This window comes from Aquila chrysaetos, chromosome 20 (assembly GCF_900496995.4).
Source record: "Aquila chrysaetos chrysaetos chromosome 20, bAquChr1.4, whole genome shotgun sequence".
NCBI classification, from domain to species: domain Eukaryota; kingdom Metazoa; phylum Chordata; class Aves; order Accipitriformes; family Accipitridae; genus Aquila; species Aquila chrysaetos.
In genome coordinates, this window is record NC_044023.1 from 16,912,545 (window position 1) to 16,931,050 (window position 18,506).

An 18,506-nucleotide genomic window follows, 5' to 3' on the forward strand; every position below is an offset into this window, starting at 1 on the left:
AGAAATCGGGGACCATCAGTCTAACTGCCCGGCAGGACACGAGTGGATGGCCGTGGCCATTCTGCAAGATGGTCCCTGGTCCACAGACTCCAACGTGGGCTTGGGGCAGGGCTCCCTGTAAACAACATTATTACCCTCCCTCATTCCTTTTGCAGGGGACAATCAAACAAGGAACCCAAAGCTTGGAAATAAACACCAGCACAGAAAGGAATGTTTACCATTCAATGTATTATTCCCTTGTGTACAAAGTATTTTGCCTCTATAATAGCACACAGGTATTGAAATACGATGGCAAATGCAGAAAGACCATACAGACATGTCTTATGGGTCTTTTCATTTCCTTTTGAGTATAAGCAGAAAGAAAAGAAACACTGTACAGGAAAGTGCTTGCAAAAAAACCCCCAGTTTGTAGAAAAATAATGGCATTGATATACAAACCCCAGAGTTGTTTCCTGAACAAGAAAAGTCTAATGTCTCTGTTCCTCAAAGTCTGTTCCTATTTAATGAAGCCCATTAATGAACCACAAGATCAGTGCTCTATCATTTTTTTCCCTTGTAGTTTCTTTTATATTTTTTTAGGTTTCTCTTGCTCTGTTAATAGCTGCTATGATACTATATGGTAGAAATGAATGTGTACAGGTCAAAATAATATTTCTTTTTATAAATAGCCACTCACTTCATTAGAGAAAATATAATAAGCCTGTACTTTCTAAGCACCACTGTTTCTTTCTAAAGTTCATAGTGCAATTTTCCCTTTTCCCCTACAGAAGTTATACATAAGCAATTATCATTAACAAATCACTATTCCGTTACTACTCCTTTCCCCTTTCCCTTTTTCCTCTTTCTCTTTCCCTTTTCCCCCTTCCCTTTTTCCCTTTTCTTTTCTTTCACCTTTGAAATGGTATTTTTGGCATTTTTCTCAGAAAGGTAGAATTTATTATTGTTATGCATAGACATACAACGTTGGTGAAAAATTAGTCTTTCTAAGATATGACCACACCTACTTATGCGCTATTAAGCCAAACCCCCCAAATTACGGGTAAGAATCTCATTCTTTCCTCTAAGCCTGAATATTCCTCAGAGCAGCAGAGGCACACACAGTAAGTGCAGAGCACCAGTTCTTTAGCTGCTGGACTGTCACACAGCCCTGCTGGCCTGCGAGATGTCTCCCAGCTGACGCGAACGTGTCGATCCCCGACTGCCGGGCTGACCGGTTTCACTCTGAAGGCTGAACACAGCCCGGCGCACGCGTGGGTTATGAATCCAGGGATCGGATCGTTTATCGCTATTGATCTGACTGTTTTGTAACAGACTAATTACGCATCCTTTGGGGAGCCCTGCAAGAGACTCACGCAAGATCCCGAGGTTGCGTTTGTTAACTGTTTGCATCCAAAATTGCAAGACTTATCTGAAGTAGCAGAGAAGCCTCTTTACTTTTCCAAACCGCTGGCAATTTTGTGCTGAAAAGCTTCCTTTCCGTGTACTTTGTGCTCCTGGCTGCCCCGACATATAAGGTGAAGGGGCAGCATCTTCCTATTACTAAGTAAAATTGTGGAGAAAGAGATAAGGGACATAGTCATAGACTACAAAAATAATCTGGTCACATCACCCCCGTTCAACGTACTACGAAGCTCTGCGAAAACGTGGCGTGCCACAAGCGGCGGGCTATGTACAGGCAGGAGCCATCGCACGGCCGCGTTCGGCGCCTATGGGAGATGTCTCCTCCATTTATATATATATATAAAAAAAAAAAAAAGCCAACGCTAAAGGTCTGGTTGTACATGGGACGGCGGATAGGCAAGGAGCGCAGATGCCTTACCAGGAAGATCCGAAGCAACACAGAAGTAGGCGTAAAGCAGCTTGTTTTTGAAGGGGGGGGGGGGGGGAAGGCAGAGTTATCTGTAAGTACAGAGAGATCTTGTTGAAACGAGGCAGAGCCGGCGCTGAAGCCTCCCCTTGCAGATGGTCCGTGAGCGAGTAGGAAGCCGGAGGAACGCTGCAGGTGTCCGCGGCGGAGTCCCCCGGCCAAGAAGAAGGGGCGGCTTGGCCGGGCGTGCTGTCCCCCAGCCCCTGCCGCAGACCCCGCCGTCCGTCCCCACCGGCCCCGCGGGGAGATAACACCGCCGGGGTGCTCTCGGCTTCACCTTCGGATTTTGTGACGACCTCCGTAAGAAACTGCATCGCTTCTCAGCGCGCAGCCCGGGGAAACATATGGCCTGATCAGCCTGTCTGGGATGAGTTAATACCCCGCTTCCAGATGGAGCCAGGAAGCACAGTGGCACATGCAATTAGGAGACAAAGATATGTTTTTTTTAAAAAAGCGAGTTCACTTCAGAGCCCTAAGAAAAAGGGCCTCGAGCTGAAAATCCTTCTGCGGGAATTTTCCTGAACCTGAAGGCAGGTCTTAATTTATTTGAATCGCCCAACAATTTTTCTGCTTTCTTCCCTTTTTCACTGATAAAGGCACTGGATTAACTAAACCTACAGAGCAGTAATAAATATCATGTTAGCACCAAACCAGTGCTTTTAGCACTGGCCACAGAGGTCATGTGAAATTCAAAACATACCTAAAAGATAAAGATTGCTAATGCAACTAGCACTGTATTCATTGTCATGTTTTCCTTGAGTGCTGTCGGCCTAATCCCTAAAAATAAAATTTAAGCACATCTTGTCTATTTTCCTTACATAAAGACAGATTGAAATGCCAAAAATACCCCTACGCAGATTGTGTAGCACCGTAGAGGGCCAAAGCAGCCCGTAACTGAAGGAAAATTACTGATTGAAAGTAAACAACTGAATACAGTGACAATAAAGTATCACTTGTCATAATGCTACATATAATGTAGAGTACGCAAAATGCAGTGGTTTGACTGCAGGATTTAACAATAAAAAATAAAAATAGTAAAAGCAGCCTTAATATAATGATTTTACGTACAAAAATATTAAATCAAAATAAATAATTCCAAACATAAATATTATACTGTACATTAAGAATATGCGATCTATATACACACATAAACAGATAAAAAAGTGGAAGGCAGAGGTATTGCATCGCTATCCTTCATCCGTCTCATCTCCGCTGACTGCTCTCAGAGAACCTGGAAAATACAGACAAGGTGCACATTAGAGTCAGATCATCATCTTCACCTCCGAAACCTCTAACTAGAGGGATCGGCACAAGAGCGGAGCCAAACGAGGTGCCAGCGAGGTGGGAAGTGCGTTTCCAGTTGACAGTGTTCTACCCACAAGGGTTACTGGGAGAAGCGGGGACTGGGAGCACGGGATCCCATCGCTCCCCGGATGCCGCGTGGGGCGGGAGGCTGTCACCGATGCACGAGTGCTTTTGCGAGCGTGGCCTGATCTGCTCCTTCGGGACGTTTTGGGGAAGATTTCCCTTCATGCAGAAGCAGCTGGGAACTCACCATCGCTATAACACCTGAACATCGAGGCCTGTTCCAGATGATGGAGTACACTTCCCACAGTAACCACCACATTTTCCTACTACTTTGGTACCATCCTGCAGGCAAAATCAGAAATAAACATCTCATGTAAGGGCTCACGAAGTCCATGCTGCGGAAGGGCCAGATCTAGGTTATTCTAGCCAGGCTTTTTAATAGAAAATGTCTTGGAAGGAAAACAAATTATGCCTAAATCAATCTATGAAATCACTGTTGTATTTAAATATATGCAAATGTAATTCTCTTTAGTGCTACCAGGTCAGATGGTGAACACAAATAAGAGGAGGTAGTTTTGATTTATTACATTGAAAGATGCCCAAGGAGAAGGCCATTTGGAGGGATATCTCAAGGTTATCTGCTTTCTCCAATTTGCCCCACAGTGAATCACTGTAATGAGTGGAAAACTTGGCTCACGCAAGAGCAAAACCACATCTAGACAACAACAGGTCGTCAGCTGTGCCCGAGCACGCCAAGGGCACAGGAAGGATATTTGAAGGCGATACCAAGAAACATCCATTTGGAAGGGGAAGGCCTGGAGTGGCTCCAGAGACAAGATGAGAGGGAAAGTGATGGGGTGAAGCTACGCCACTTGCTAAGGTGCTGTCCCTCCTCAGCTCTGCATTTCCACAGCCAGAAGAGACAAAGGAAAACGTGGAGTGGTCCTGGGGTTGGCCCCGTCTCCAGGAGAGCCCAGCAAGTGTGGGGCACCTCTGGGCTTGAGTCAGGAGATTAATACCTCCCCCGGCCTTCCTCATCCCACCTCTGCAGAGTCTTCCTCCTCTTGGTCATTACAATGGATAGACAGTCCTTGAGGGGAATTCAACCCTCAGTTACCAGAAAATTGGACTTAAGTGCAGGACAAGCTTGCACAAGGCATTTATTTTTAAACGAGCTCCATCCTGCCCTTGACACTATTGATCTGTGATTGCAGCAGGCTGCTATCATCTCTTCTCACTATGCTTTTCTTTCTTCTGCTCCTGCGGGCAATTACACCCTGAGAACAGCGCTTGACAGATGCCACCGGGTGATGGAGGTAAGAGTTCTCTTAGATACCCTGTCCCCTAAAGCTTGTTTTAATTCTGCCAGCCGTGATGGTGTCTGCTCTCCGCCACCCCAAAGTTGGCTGCCTGGGCTTCTCCTTTCTGAAGGGGGGAAGAAGAGCAAAGCACCTGCCAGAACTAACACGTGGGGTCTGTGCTGGTCCTCTTCTACCTGCACTGGAGGATGCTTTGCTGCAGCATGGTTGGACCAGTAGCATTTAATTCTCCTTTAAGAGCACCAGCACTGACGAGGTTCATGGACTCAAGGGGCTCCCCAGAGCCAGGGAGACTGAAAACAGTACAGGAGAGGATATTTTGCAAATTGCTTTTGATTATGGTGACCTCCTTTGGACAGTTTTAACAGGGGCAATCGGGATGATTCACATGAAGTAACAGCCAAAAAAAGCGATCCTGGGTTTTTCCAGTTTCAGAACATGACACAGAAGCAACAGTGCAAAGGCAGGCAGTGACAGAGGCATTAACGGGCAGGCAAATTAAGCCGTACAAGTTCAAATTTGGCTGTGGGGTGATTTTGAAGGTCTGCTTGGTTTACCCAGAGGCCCCAGGTCAGCAGAGCCACAGGCGGCCGCAGGGGATGGTGCCCCGGGGTGCAGCCCCAGCCCGCCGGAGCTCGGGTGACTCCAGTCTCACCCAAGGAGATAAACCCAGCCCAGAGGGAAGGTCCATGTCCTCCGCACTTTATTAGCAACATTTTGGGAACAATTCCTACTCGGGGCACTCGCCTGGCACCCGGACCCTCTCCGGCAGGTCAAGCCCTGCTCTGCGGCCCCGACCCCGCATGCCCCGGTCCTGCCTGCCGTGTGATGCACGCTCCGTGCCGGACATCTCAGACAACTAATTAAGGATATGTCTGCCCCACAGCACTCAGCGTTTCCAGCTTCACGGTTAAGAACGCTCACTAATTAATTGCAACAAGTCAGATCAAGTTAAACCCACTAGCTCCCCCCCAGTACAATACGGGCAACACTTTAATGTCAGTTGTTGGGTTTTTTGTTCGTCTCTACTTGGATGACGTTGCCACGAAAGACAACACGGCAATGAAAAACTTCTCATGAGTGGGTATAACCATAATTAAAATTACAACTTACTGGGGATTTTTGAATTTCCGACACCGCGTAATTCCCTTGCGAGAGCCACTTCGCCGTTCCTGTTAAGGACAGGCCTGTCCCATAAAGGTCTATGCTGAAGCGACCCTAAAAAACAAGCAGATGAGCCCGGTTATCCCCAAACACCGTGCTTTGGCCTCCCGTGGCTTGGCACAGCGTCACTTTTCTAACAGGATCTTGCCAGCAACGTTTTCAATTTTTTCCATTGCTCTGATAGTGATTAGCACATATTGTACAAATCACAGCATGCCTCGGGTTAGGAATTTCCTTCTCGTTGGTGGCTGCAGGGAAGGAGGGGCTTTATCTTGGTTTTTCACTGCTTTTTTCTCGGGTTTGCACTGCTTTTTCGCCGTTTGCCGGCTGAGGGCATTCTTGGCTTTTCCATGGCAAACTGCGGAGCCTGACGTGCTCCAGCAGCTGATGGGAAAGGTACCCCAGGGACTTGCTGCAGCCGCTCTCACTGCTCCCTCCTCAACTGGAGAGGGCACACTTGTCCTTATTTTCCTTATTTTCCACTGGTATGGTTTTGGGCTTGTTTTTTTTTTTTTTTTTTTCCCCAGACGTCAGTAAAATCAAAACTCTTTCATTTGTTTATTTCCTAAAAACGTCCTTTACTTCATTCCACCCTGTCTCAAAATGCGCAAAATGGGTGGAAAATTAAGGGCTATGCCTGCACCCAACGCACCCCCCCCCCCAGCCTTCCCCTCACCCCATGGCAGACCCCAGCCCTGCCTGTTTCTGGACCCAAGGAGGGATCCTGCGGCCACATCCCCAGGCTGACCCGCAGCCCAGCACGGCCATGCGGTACCAGATGGCTGTTAGCTTTGCTCCTTGCCCTTGCTGCCTTAGGAATGCTGATTTTCTGCGAGGAGCAAACTGTCTGGGTCAGGTGGATGGATATTAATATTTATGAGCCTTCCCGAGGTAAGAAGTCAATCCCTAAGCCGCTGAGCTGTGCAGAAAAGTGTCAGCTCTGAAAGTAGGGAGGGAAGGAGATGGAGAGGTTTGCCCTCTGCCATCTGTTGCTGTGACTCCCTGCTTAATGCCCTTTGCAGATATGGTCCACCCAATACCTTGGACTAGCCAAACACATCCCTTGTCATCCCCCAGCTCCACAAAAGCTAGGTGTGCTGAAGACATGGAGCAAGCCACCTGTAGCACAGTGTTAAGTAGACTCCTAATGACTTTCAGGAAAGCATGTTTTTTCCAAGCAACTGGGCTAGATGTCCTACATCACCTCCCAGAGCTACTGAAGAGGCAACTTAGCCTGTGCCCAACTCCATGCTTCCATGGCCGGGCACCTCGTGGTGCTGGGACAGGCTGGATTTGCCCTGATGCGCAGGCACCACCTTCATTTTGTGAGTGTTTTCCCAGCCCCAAAGCGGAGTGAGCCATGGTCCCACCGGGCTGCTGTGAAAATAAGCAGCGGGGCGTGAGGATGGTGGGGCAGCAGCTGGCGGGTACCACCGTGGTCTCTGACAGACGGGGTCTGTCCGTCCTGCGGCAGAAACCTGACTTGTTCCTGCCCCGCAAATGCCCTCTCCTTCTCGGGCATCTCCCCCCTGAGCTGGTGCAGCAGGAGTCCCACTGTCTGTCTGCTGCCTTCTCCATCCAGAGGGGTTATCTCACCCATCTTCTTGCACCCCGGCAAACAGCGGTTTCGGCAGATACGAGATTGCAGAGCGCAGAGGCAGGGTCCCAGGGCATCCCAACGGCCTGATTCACGACTGCTCTCCCTGCCCAGCATTTCCACCAAGCCCTGCTGTGGACCGATCCCCCCACCTCCAACTACGCACGCCAAGCCCAGCCCTTCTCCCACAGCTTATTTCTTCTTCCTTTTCTCCTTCACTGTTGACTGAGGTCCTGGGGAATGTCCCTTAGCCAGTCCTGACACTGGCCTGATAATAACCTGACGTTTTCCCATATGGAAAATGGAAATGACTTTCTGCACGGACAAAGGGAAAAGTTTCCGACCACTGAGATAAGAATGTGACACTAGCTGGAGTTGGGCTGATGCGATCAGCAGTAATTAATAGAGGGCCTGAACAAAACAAATGGCACCAATTCCTATGAAATGCTATTGTCAAATACCTGTGGGCATTTGGCTGCACTGTAGCAGTCCCCAGCAGTGGCATAAGGAACGGGTCGTCCATCATGTGTCCGTGCGAACTGTAAATCAGTTGCTGTGGAGAATAGTTGGTGAATAACATGGAAAGAGAGATGCAGGGAGAGACACAAAGTAAGTGTAAACATGCTCTTCGCTAATGTTTAAACTCATTAAAGCTGGTTTCATATATTAATCTTGAGAGTCAGGACCTCATCTGCTGGATTTTTAATATTAAATCCCCAATTCATCCCACACGTGACTCCCTGGCACGTGAGCACTGAATTTAACAGGATGCTCACATACTCAGCGTTTACAGCTCGGTTTAAGTGCATTGGTGATTTAGGACCTAGGTATAAATAACAACAAAACTCGAACCCATGACTTGGGTTTTATTTCTCTATCAGAAAATTCCCCACTTTCAAGAAGGCCATGGGACCTCCTAAATCTCTCTTTTAAACAAAGGCAACCAACCATCTCCATGCTCTCCTGGCTGCCCCAGCCCAGGGGTCAGGGTTTCAAAGGGAATTGGGGTATTTTGCTCTGGAGAGATCTGAAGTAACTGAGACTCATTTAGATGGGGATGTGAGATAGCTCCTGCCTGACAGAGGTAGGTGCCCAGCTCCTTTTGAAATTCAAAGGGAGCTGGTATCAAATTCCCCAACGATGGTTCCTTTGAGATCTTTACCTAGGAGCTTTTACAGACTATTAGTAGCTTTTTACAGATTGATAGACTGGGAGGTCTCATGGCTTGAAAATTAAATGATTAAAAAAACCCCTATCAGATAAAGAGTCATTTTACAAGGAAGGATTTTGATTTGCTAAAAAATCTCCGCTATTTACTGAATGAACCCCCAACAATATGTTGTATTTTTAAAACATTTGTTGGAAACTGATAGCATCCCTGGAGTCAAGGGGACTGAAACCATAACCCTATGGGATGCTGCAGGCTCTCCGGTGGCGGGAGGGCTCCCAGCTCCCACGCATGCTGGTGGGAGTGACAGGGTACCCCTTCTATTGTACAGCTACAGTCCCCTCCTCTTCCCCTGCAAATCCATGGCCCCAGCTCCCTCACACTCAATACAAGTTATTTCCCCATGGACTGACTCTGCTGAGAGCCTTCTCTGCCTCCCCACCGCACCGATGGTGGCACCAGCCTGGAGGGAGCAGCATCCCTACCCCAGCAGAGTCCCCTGCACTGGGATCTCCTGACACATTTGTGCATAAAACGGGGGGCCAGCTCCTCTCTGGTCAAGCTTTCTGCCTGAGTCCAGTCTGAGAATAGGAGACCAAATGAAATAAAATCCTTCAAAAAATACACTGGCCTGCTGGGAGCACGCAAATATTCATTCTGTATAGCAGATGCACCAGCAACTGTCTTAATATTTTCCCATATTACAGAGAAATACTATAAGCATCTCTGATGTACTCGAGTTGCAGTCTCTAAGTGTAAAGCAGCAAGCAGGTGACCGAGTTTAAAAGCAGCTTTTAACAGGAGAGCTCAGGAATATTGCTCACTAGAGTACTACTCCTTGTTTGTAGTTACAGCTATATTTGTGTAAAATAAACATTTATTTTTTTTTTTAATGGCAAGGCCCTGTTTTTACTCACTTATTATTTGCATAGTGTTCAGGTCCAGCCTTACTTTGCTGAAGGTGGAAAACCCAGCTGCTGTGTAATCTTTCCTACACTGGCAGTCTTCTCGTCTGCTCCCGTTATATGGACATTCAGTCGGGTTATGCAATCTAAATCAAAAGAAAACCCTTTCTACTCATGACTGGAAAATATCGCCACGGAAAAAAAAAATATCGTGAAGCTCAGGATTGAGGGATTTCTTACCTGTATCCATACACTTCTGAAAAATTCTCTGCATCCCCATTTACAAGGGTCACGTACTCCTTTGGGCTGTCAGTCTGCATCCCAGAGCAATACACCTGAGGGAGAAGCCAGAATTTTGTCAGGCATCATGTGCAAAGGGATCGCTCAGAAAACTGAAGGTAGAAAATCCAAGAGTGGAAGTGAAGAGCACACGCAGGGTCCTCTTGCCCTTTTGGGAAATGCATTAACTATCAATCTGTTGCTGAAATGCACCTTTAATGTCTTTCCTTTGACTTGAAGGAAATATTCGCCATCTTCAGTGACACCTTTGAGATTTTTAACGTCTTTGCAACTCCTTGGTAATTCACCTGAAACAAAACAGAAATACTGAGCAACTGTACATCAAAATTTCTTTTGTAACACCGTGAGGCATCCAAAGCATCAAAACACCTTGTTTATTTTTAAGAGGTTTCCCTGAAGTGCCTTAGTGCTTAGTTGGATGGCTCCCAATGCTTGGAAATACTGCTTATCTCTAGGAGTTTGATGGGAAAAGATGCTGAAGCCACGAGAAAGGCAAAGGAAGGTGCAAATCTGCAGACTTACAGTCATGGACGTTGTGACATGTCCTCCTCTCTTCGGGTTTCAGATCCGCGTGGCACAAGCTGCTGACCTGATCATCGTTCGTCAAACACTGCACCGACCGGTGCATGACTCCAACTCCACAGGTGACGGAGCACTGCGAGACAGGAGACAGAGATTCGTATTTTATCTCAGCGGTTTCTGGGCTCCAGAAGAACAGAGACAGCCTGTTTCCCTTGTAGCAAGGGACAGCAGCAAAGGCCCCAATCCTGCAAAGTGTTCAAACACAGGCTTAATTTTAATCAAACAAGTCATCCCTTTTATTATTAATCCCTTCGTTATTATCATCGTCACTAATTATTTCAAGAAGACTACTGAACTTCACTTAGCGGTTAAACGCTTTACAGGATGAGGCAGTATGGGTTAAGGTGAACCGTGCGCTCATGTGCAATTGTTTATTTTTCACACTTGGAAGGTCATACAAGAGAGAAATGTTCACCAGAAGGTCTGAATGGTAGAAATCCTTTCCTGGTGGCTGGAAGACATTTCTTGGGACTGACAGGGGCCTCTGAACAAACATGACATGGTTTGTTGTTTTCTATCCAAATTGCACCAAAACGCCCACAGCCTCCAAACCCCTTCTCCCCCCACCCTCTGGAAAAATGGCTAAATCTGCGCAAACACCGGGTCATCCTCAAACAGCCCAAATCAAGGGCAATCTTAAGGCTGAAATTGCACAAGTTACTGGAGCTACCGAGCAGCAGCTTGTCTGCGCTGGCTGCCGCTGAGCACGGGCGATGGGAGGTGGGAGCATCTTGCTCCTCCTCTGCAACTTGTTCTTTCAGTACTTGAAAACTGAAAATCAGCTCTTTCTACAGGTACCGGGTTAGGCTGCCAAGAAAATGATGCTGCTCATCTCTTTAGAAATTATTAGGCTAAAGGAGCACACCATGAAGGAGACGGTCTTCAACAGCTCACGGTATTCACAACTTGGCGTTTACTCTTTATCAGGTCCAAATCCATACAGCTTAACTAAGGAGCTGAGCAGGACTCTCTTTGTCCATCAAAGGTGATGGTATTTTACATTCAATCTCTTTGAAAATCAGAGATGAGAAGGGCCGTGGCACTTGGTAGTCACTAGGACGTTCAGCAGCCCAAAGCGAGGAGAAAGGTCTTGCTCTCTGAAATGGATACTCTTTGCAATGAAGTTGTATTAACGAGTTGGACATTTTGCACTGAAATTCTGGGGGAAAATGCCAATTAATTGAGGCTGAACTCTTTGCTGTAACTCCTCTGCTCTGACTTGCAGGGAGGATCTGAAGCTTCCTATGAGGCAGGAGGAACTTAGGTTTCAAATAGCTCTGCCATTTACTGTGACAACTTCCACTACATTTTGTTTGACTTGACCCTCGTTGCCTTCTAAACGTTTGACAAATTCCCACAAATGCCTGAGCTGGGTTAATAAATCAAATTTATGGGAGAAACACCACATTTCAAAGAATGTCGGAAGCCCAAAGAAGTGAAATGTTATCACCTTAACTAAAATTTGATCTTGTAGTTCAGGCCCCAGAAGAGGCTCAACACAAATAACTTTAGCAGAAAGGCTAAGTTCTTTCCCCTGCCCTGTCCCAGCATTTGTAAGAAGGAGGGGGCAAAAAAAAATAAAAAAAGAAAGAAAGAAAAATCCTTTTAAGGCTCAAATTATCAGTTTTTTGGCCTATTGGTAGGTCCCAAGTCTTGGTCACACACATGGCCAAGTGGGATCAACCCCAGTTGCCAGCTATCCATTCATCCTTCTAGCACAAGGCTTTCAAACCCCTGTTTTCTGGCAATGACCCCACTTTCTGACTAAGCATTCAGCATGACCATCAACACTGCCACAAATTTTGGCTACGCCTGAATCTTCATAGAGAATGTGACTCTACTTGTAGCTGCTGGGACTCCCCCGTACGATGGGATTCAGTCTGGAGCATGGAGCCCTACACGCACCGGGGCCGCCGCTGTACGAGAGTATTCATCGCATTAATTTACGCAGCTCTTAAACATTCCCCCTCCAAACCTTCAGACTGTGTCCTCAGTGTAAAGAAAAATAAGTTTGTTCCAATTTTTTCAGTTAAGAAAAGAAGTTTGCCAAACTTACGCTTCCCCAGTTGCCAACGCGCCAGGATGCCGAGACAGGGCACTCCCCGAGGTAGCAGGGCTGGATGTTGGGCGGCTGTGTGCCAGGACAGTTGACTGTGTTCTGGTACCCATACTCGTAGTGGTCCTTCCCGGTGTAAATCTCGCTGCAGGACACCAGGCGCTGCCTGTATCCCTTCCCGCACGTGACGGAGCACTGAGGGCAGAGAAAGCGCCTGTTAGCACCGCGCACTTCGGGAAGGCTGCCCAAAACGGGAAGGAAAAGCAGGCTTGTCAGCTTTTAACTCAACAAGCTGCTCCGAGGGATCACTGGTAACTATTTAAGCCAGCCATGAGTATTGTGAGTGGCTACAAGTGGGCTGGTGCCCAACACTGTCTTTGAGCTCCCAGTTCCTCCCTGTGCTGCCCCTACAGCTCCAGGATTCCCTACTCCAGGTTGGCTCCTGGGCACATGTTCTCTCTCTCCAAGGGCAAAGAAAGGAGCAGAAGATCCTTTGGAACTCAGAAATGCCTCTATTTTTCCCTTTTTCTTTTTTTTTCCCTTTTTCTTTTCTTTCCCTTTTTCTTTTTTTTTTTTTTTTCCATGGGATGCACAGGGAAAGAAAATGGTCAAGATTGACCCTGAATTGCAGGTACTTGGCAGCAACTGGAAAAAGGGGAAGGTTTTCCTTGTAATTCGAGGACAAACAGTGCTTCTGCTCTCCTCGCCAAAAGGCTGAGCAGGAGCTGGAGAGAGCTGAGCTCTGGCTCTGTGAGCCCTTGCCCAGCTCTGTCTTCATGGGCCCCAGTGCTCCTGGGGGGTCACAGGTGGTGGGAGCAGGTAGAGGGTGTCTGGGCAAGGGGCAGCCGAGGCTCCAGCCTTACAGGCACCCTAATATTTCCCTTAGGAAACTACCCAGGAGACCAGACTGCTCCGAGAAATTCTCATCTCTCCGTGTTTCTCCCTCCTGCGCTATCTCAGGTGGCTTGTCTCTCCTCCCCCTCAGTCCTGGCATGTTTTCTTTTTTCCCTTTTCTTGTTCTTTCTTTTTAATCAGTGCTGTGTCAGCAGCTGCCTTGTCATTTCCCTCTGCTGTTCCTCCAAGTGGAAAGTAATCCTTCACTCACTGCAGAAGGAAACAGGCTGAGATTAGCCCGGGTCCTCCCGCACGCAGTGCCTGCTGCAAAGAAAACTCATCTATTTTCCTTGCTAAGCCCTCTCCCAGCCGTGAGGGTGAACCTGCTGCCTTCGCTCACACCAGGTCCTCGCTCCTGCCAAAGATGGCATCGAGGAAGAACGTGTCCCCGCGGTCACATCCAAGCTCGCCTTTCCCCCAGGATGCTCCCCCGGAGCTCCGCGGGATGGGAATAAAACCAAATAAATAAATAAATGAAATAAACCGGCACAAAACCAAATAAGGTGCCTGCTGAACGCGATGTGCTTTGGAAGCAAATTGCCTCTAGATATTAGCTAGGACTCTGAGCTTGCTGGCATTTAGTCTTTAATATCCTGGTCTTCTCCCGCAACCCTGCTCCTTTCTCTCCAGGAGGGAAATCGCACACAGAAACAAACCAAAAAATAATAATTAAACCACGCGGCATTGCCCTGCCACCGTTGATTTGGGTTGCAATATCTCAGCGAGGCCGGCGGCGAGAGGAGGAGAGCGTGGCCCGGTGCCGAGCGGCGCGGTCCCTGCGCGGGGATGGGGACTCACCTCCGACCACTCTCCGGTGATCCAGACGTACTCGCAGGGCGGCAGCCCGCAGCTCTCGATTTCGGGGGGACGTTTGCTGGCGTCGCAGTAGCCGCTGTTCTGCAGCTGCTTGTTCTCATCCACGCAGACCACCTTGCGGTACCGAGATGCCTCCCCGCACGTCTTCATGCACTGTTTGCAAGAAACAACGGCTCACGCAACCCACGAGGGACTTCAGCAAATTAATCTGCATCTGCCAAGCGAGCGAGCCCTCCTCCCAGCAGCCCGAGTGAGCGGATGGCTCTGTGCCCCATGCTGGCATCTCTCATTGGTATCACTTGGGGGGCAAATTTGAGACCAGAGCCCTGCTGTGGCAGGCACTGCGGGAGCATCCACTGACAAATTGCTCCCATCCTCTGGAGGTACCAAGCCAAACTGCAGATGTAGGGAGAGAGGAGAAACCAAAGCAGCGGGTGTTGGGATGGGGCAGATGTGGGATCCAGCTGCGATGGGACCGAGAGATGCAGGGGTGGGCATACCGGGTCAGGGGATGGGGCAAGGGGGCAAGAAAGGGGCCAACCCCTTTCATTTCAGCCCCTAGTAAATACAGCTGTGCTTGGATAACGACAACCCAGCCATCCTCCTTCCAAAATACACACCGTGGCACCCTTGGCTGTGGCTGGTGCGGGGAGAGCCCCTGGCCCGGTCCCTGCCAGCGGGCGAGCAGCAGCGCTCTGCCCCGGCACGTCTCTGCAACCGCTGAGCCTGAGCGGGCCCTACGCGTTTATTCTCTCTTAAACGCTGCCCTGCCCAGTATTAAGAGCAACCCATGCTAGCCGGGCACAGCTGCTCCCCGGGGGCTTCTGGAGACTTTAAGGACTCGGTTCTTTCTCTGCTCCTCTTGGAAAAACCAGCCTGGCTGTGCGGCTGTGCTCCTGGGAGTGGGGTCTGTGCTCAGAGCGTGTCTTACAAAACACACACATAAAACAAAATAAATCAGCATAAGAGCAGCTGTCTGGATAAAACCCTATTTTCTTAAAGTTATCGCCTGTAATGGACTTCTAACACTTTCAACTAACTGGATTAACGAGGAGAAAAATGCATGAAAATAATCATTTTATATAACATACAGGAAATGTCTTCCCCTAAGGAAAAGGATAAAACATTCAATCAGACCATCCCTATCTGTACAGAAACACCGTTTGAAGTCACCTAGGCTCAGAGGACCGTGCCAGTTTAATCTACTTAAAGTCTCACCCTCCGAACATCATTTCCAGCCTCCCCGAAGCAGCTCCTGCTCTCCTGGCTGGCCCACCATTAGCAAGATCTTGGTGGGTTCACTTAATTGCAAAACGCAGGCACTGTCAGGCCCCCCCTTTCTGTAATTAGCTGTCAGAACCAAGATTGCAAATTATGTGAGAACTTCGAAAAATCAGATCAATCCGGGGCAGGAGCAGCAAACCAGGAAAGCCGCGAGCGCAACGTCACGTTGGTCGTAAATATTTAGTAACTGAGTGAAGTGGAGGGGGACGGGGAAGGAGAGGCAGCCCCACAAAGCAGCATTTATTCCGAAGGAATAACTTAGGGGCTCTTAGGCAACAGTCAACATTGCAAAATCCACAGCCTGCCAAAAGACCTCAAGGGCTTCGTGTGCTTTCAACCTTATTTACTCTCTTGCTTTAAGCCCTTGGAGTGGAAGCTCCTTCTAGGTCTGTGCTGAAACACAGCGATCCTATGGGGGCTGGAGGAATTTGCTGGAGTATGATTTCCTCAGAGAGCAAACAAACTGTGCTATATTTGCCCTTCTCTGCTATCTCCCTGTTATATAAGTAAAATCTGAAAGGGAGTTAGTGCATGCGAATAAGGCATCGCTAGTGCTCCATCATCACGTAGCTTCCCCGAGCGGCGCCTTTCAGAGGCAGCGTGAACCCCGAACTTCCCGCTCCCTCCTAACGAGGGACTCTCCAGCGCGGTGGGAACGGGGCTACGGGATGCTCCAAGCTCCCCTTGTCTCTGGATTGGCGTACGCCAGCCCAGCACGTGGTCACCAGCGCAGGGTGAATCGATCCAGCCCTCCGCCGAACCACAGCCAAAGGAGGCATCTTGCAAGAAGTGGGAAAGAACAAGGCTAATTTCGTCTCCTCCCCTTAATGTATATTTAAGCCTAAATTTGCAAGTACATCGGCTCGTGCTTCATTTTAGGAGGGTGAACAATCTCTATGCCATCAACGCACCTTCTGACATTGGCCGTGAAAAGCTATCACATCAAAAGCCCATCCTCGTTTAAAATCATTAGTTGCTGATGCGAGATTGACACTCTCAAGCGCACGCCAGCCTGCTTTGGGTTTCTCTGCAAATAACAGTTGTATGGCCAAATAAACCTAAGCCAGTTCTGTGCGTTTTGTCATCATCAATAAATGAAAGTTTGATTATTTGTAATTTTAGGGATAACTGGCAATTAAAATAATCCCACTGCGATATTAAATACGGCTCAAAGACAGTGAGACCATCATAAAATAAATCAAAGAGAAACGCCGCAGAGGTTCCAATCAGCCACCCCAAGGTTATAAAACATTATTCATGTAGAAAGTGGACAGTTCAGCTAGCATGAAAAGGCTATTTTTCCTTTTAATACGGTGATAGATTTTGTATGAAATCTCATGTTCGTGACTGATCTAAATCTCACATAAAACAGCAGGGCCAGGCTATAACAGCTATTGATAGCAAGAGCTGAAAAACAGGTCAGGCATTTGACAATATTTGTCTCTTTTGCTTCATTTCCCAAATTCTAAACTATTTTCCTGGCAGTTCAAATTAAGGACCATTTCAAGCACTTCTGCAACTGTTTTAGAAGAGTAATAATATTAATTAAAAAAGCCCAAAGGCATTGCTTTGCAAAAGTATTCATTGTTTTCCTTTTTTTAAAAAATCTAAATCTGACACAGAGATGAAAGAAACCCCCACACCACAAACACTTCAAACATGCCTTGGGTAACTCTGCAATCCAAATCAGACAAGGATGGCACGATTTTCCCCCAAATAGCAAATGTCAAAGATTCAAGATTTGCATTGCAGCTTCCAGAGCCGTGCATTGTCCTTCCACAGAGGTTCATATTAAAAAACCAAAAATCCCTTCTCTCTCCCAATTTTCCCTTTTTCTTTGTGACCCTGGTCTGAGTTTTACTTTGACAGTAGCAAGGCCCTTTCTATTGACTTTCTTCTCCCTGGTGTGGTCACTGAGAACAGCTAATTAATGGTGATACACCAACAGAGCAGTAAACGGTTTCCAATAAGTTCCCTATTCCTTTTCATTGGCAAGACCAACTTTTTTCTAAAAAACAACAACAAAAAGGAACAATAAAAAAACCCCTCTTGACAGATTCCCTTTAAAGATAAGAAATCAAGAACAAGACAGCACTGGGATGTTATTTTACATCCCGCCTTTCATGTCAATTAGGGTTCATTGCTGTTCCCTGCTCGGAGAATACTAATGCAATCTCTGCCTCCTCGCTATAAATAACATGTGGCCAGTATTAATGGCTGGGGAGAAGGTGCTACTACTTTTTCTCACCAGGTACATCAGAACAAAATAAGAAGCGCTCAGAAGAAGAATGGAGTAAGCCATGGGGCGAGCTCACAGTGGGCATCTCCTACATGTTTCTATTAATGGTTATTTATGGGGGATGAAACTTCCAGCCCACTCCCCTAGCAAAGCTCCCCTGGGGAAAAAAAAAAAAATCTCCATTAACCCATTAAAAATTTCCCCAGTGCAATGGGAAGCCCTGGAAAACTTAGGAAAACATCAGCATCCACCTCCCACCAAGGGCTTGGCAGGGTAGGGGCAGGCAGGGGCCTCTCGGCACTGGTTTGAAAAGTTGCAAAAATAAGGGAAAGAGGGCGAAAGGACGGGGTAGGAGCCGTGGCTTTGCAGGGCTAATTACACTGTTGGGTAAGAACTGCAACTGCATGCTGTTTGGTGACCTACTTTGCCGCCTGTAAATTTATTAGCTGAAGAAATTTAACAGGCTCTGTAAAAGCAAAAAGTTCATTGCAAGGAATTTGCTGGAGCCCCCTCGGCTGTTCCTGTGTTTCTTTTCCAGGCTGGCGTGGTTCCGTCGGGTACCACTGCGTGGTCAGCTCGGCTTTGCCTCCTGCTGCTTCCCATCGCCCCTCGGCTCCCGGGCAGGTGGGAATAGGGGCACAGACCTCTCCGGCCTCTTGTACTCATGGCCATGTTACATAGGATTACAAACCCAACTTCCCAGCGCTGCCAAGACCGAGGAAACGAAGCTAAACTTGTTTGTACCATCCCCGACAGGCTGAGGTACCACGGGCAGAGGGATATTAGATAATGCCTGCAGACTGGGATGCTCCATGCAGTAACGAGCCAAGAAGGAGCTCATGGGGAAGGCAAGATGAGAGGAAAGCACACGCTGCCTGAACCTTGAATTTCTTCTTGCTGCAGCGGAAAAGTTGCGCAGCCTCTGCACACGTGAGATGCTTTTCCTATCCTCCCCTCTTTTTTTCTTTCTTTTTTTTACTGACAATAAAGGCAGGCTCTGGAAGTGT

General features: G+C 47.8%; 1 protein-coding gene across 4 annotated transcripts in view; it reads right to left on the reverse strand.

Annotated features, from left to right (window-relative positions):
- Positions 1 to 208: 208 nt before the first annotated feature.
- ADAMTS9 (ADAM metallopeptidase with thrombospondin type 1 motif 9) overlaps positions 209 to 18,506 on the reverse strand; it is an 87,198-nt gene continuing 68,900 nt past the window's right edge. For 3 of the 4 annotated variants that reach the window (XM_030043758.1, XM_030043759.1, XM_030043761.1), the window contains 10 exons: positions 13,959 to 14,129; positions 12,267 to 12,461; positions 10,151 to 10,283; positions 9,821 to 9,915; positions 9,569 to 9,663; positions 9,341 to 9,474; positions 7,717 to 7,808; positions 5,608 to 5,712; positions 3,423 to 3,517; positions 209 to 3,098 (listed from right to left, as the gene is read on the reverse strand). In XM_030043758.1, coding sequence (XP_029899618.1) covers positions 3,428 to 3,517; positions 5,608 to 5,712; positions 7,717 to 7,808; positions 9,341 to 9,474; positions 9,569 to 9,663; positions 9,821 to 9,915; positions 10,151 to 10,283; positions 12,267 to 12,461; positions 13,959 to 14,129 — 1,110 coding nt within the window. In that variant the 3' untranslated portion in view covers positions 209 to 3,098; positions 3,423 to 3,427. The remainder of the gene's footprint in view (positions 3,099 to 3,422; positions 3,518 to 5,607; positions 5,713 to 7,716; positions 7,809 to 9,340; positions 9,475 to 9,568; positions 9,664 to 9,820; positions 9,916 to 10,150; positions 10,284 to 12,266; positions 12,462 to 13,958; positions 14,130 to 18,506) is intronic. The other variant, XR_003927700.1, reaches the window with a different exon arrangement.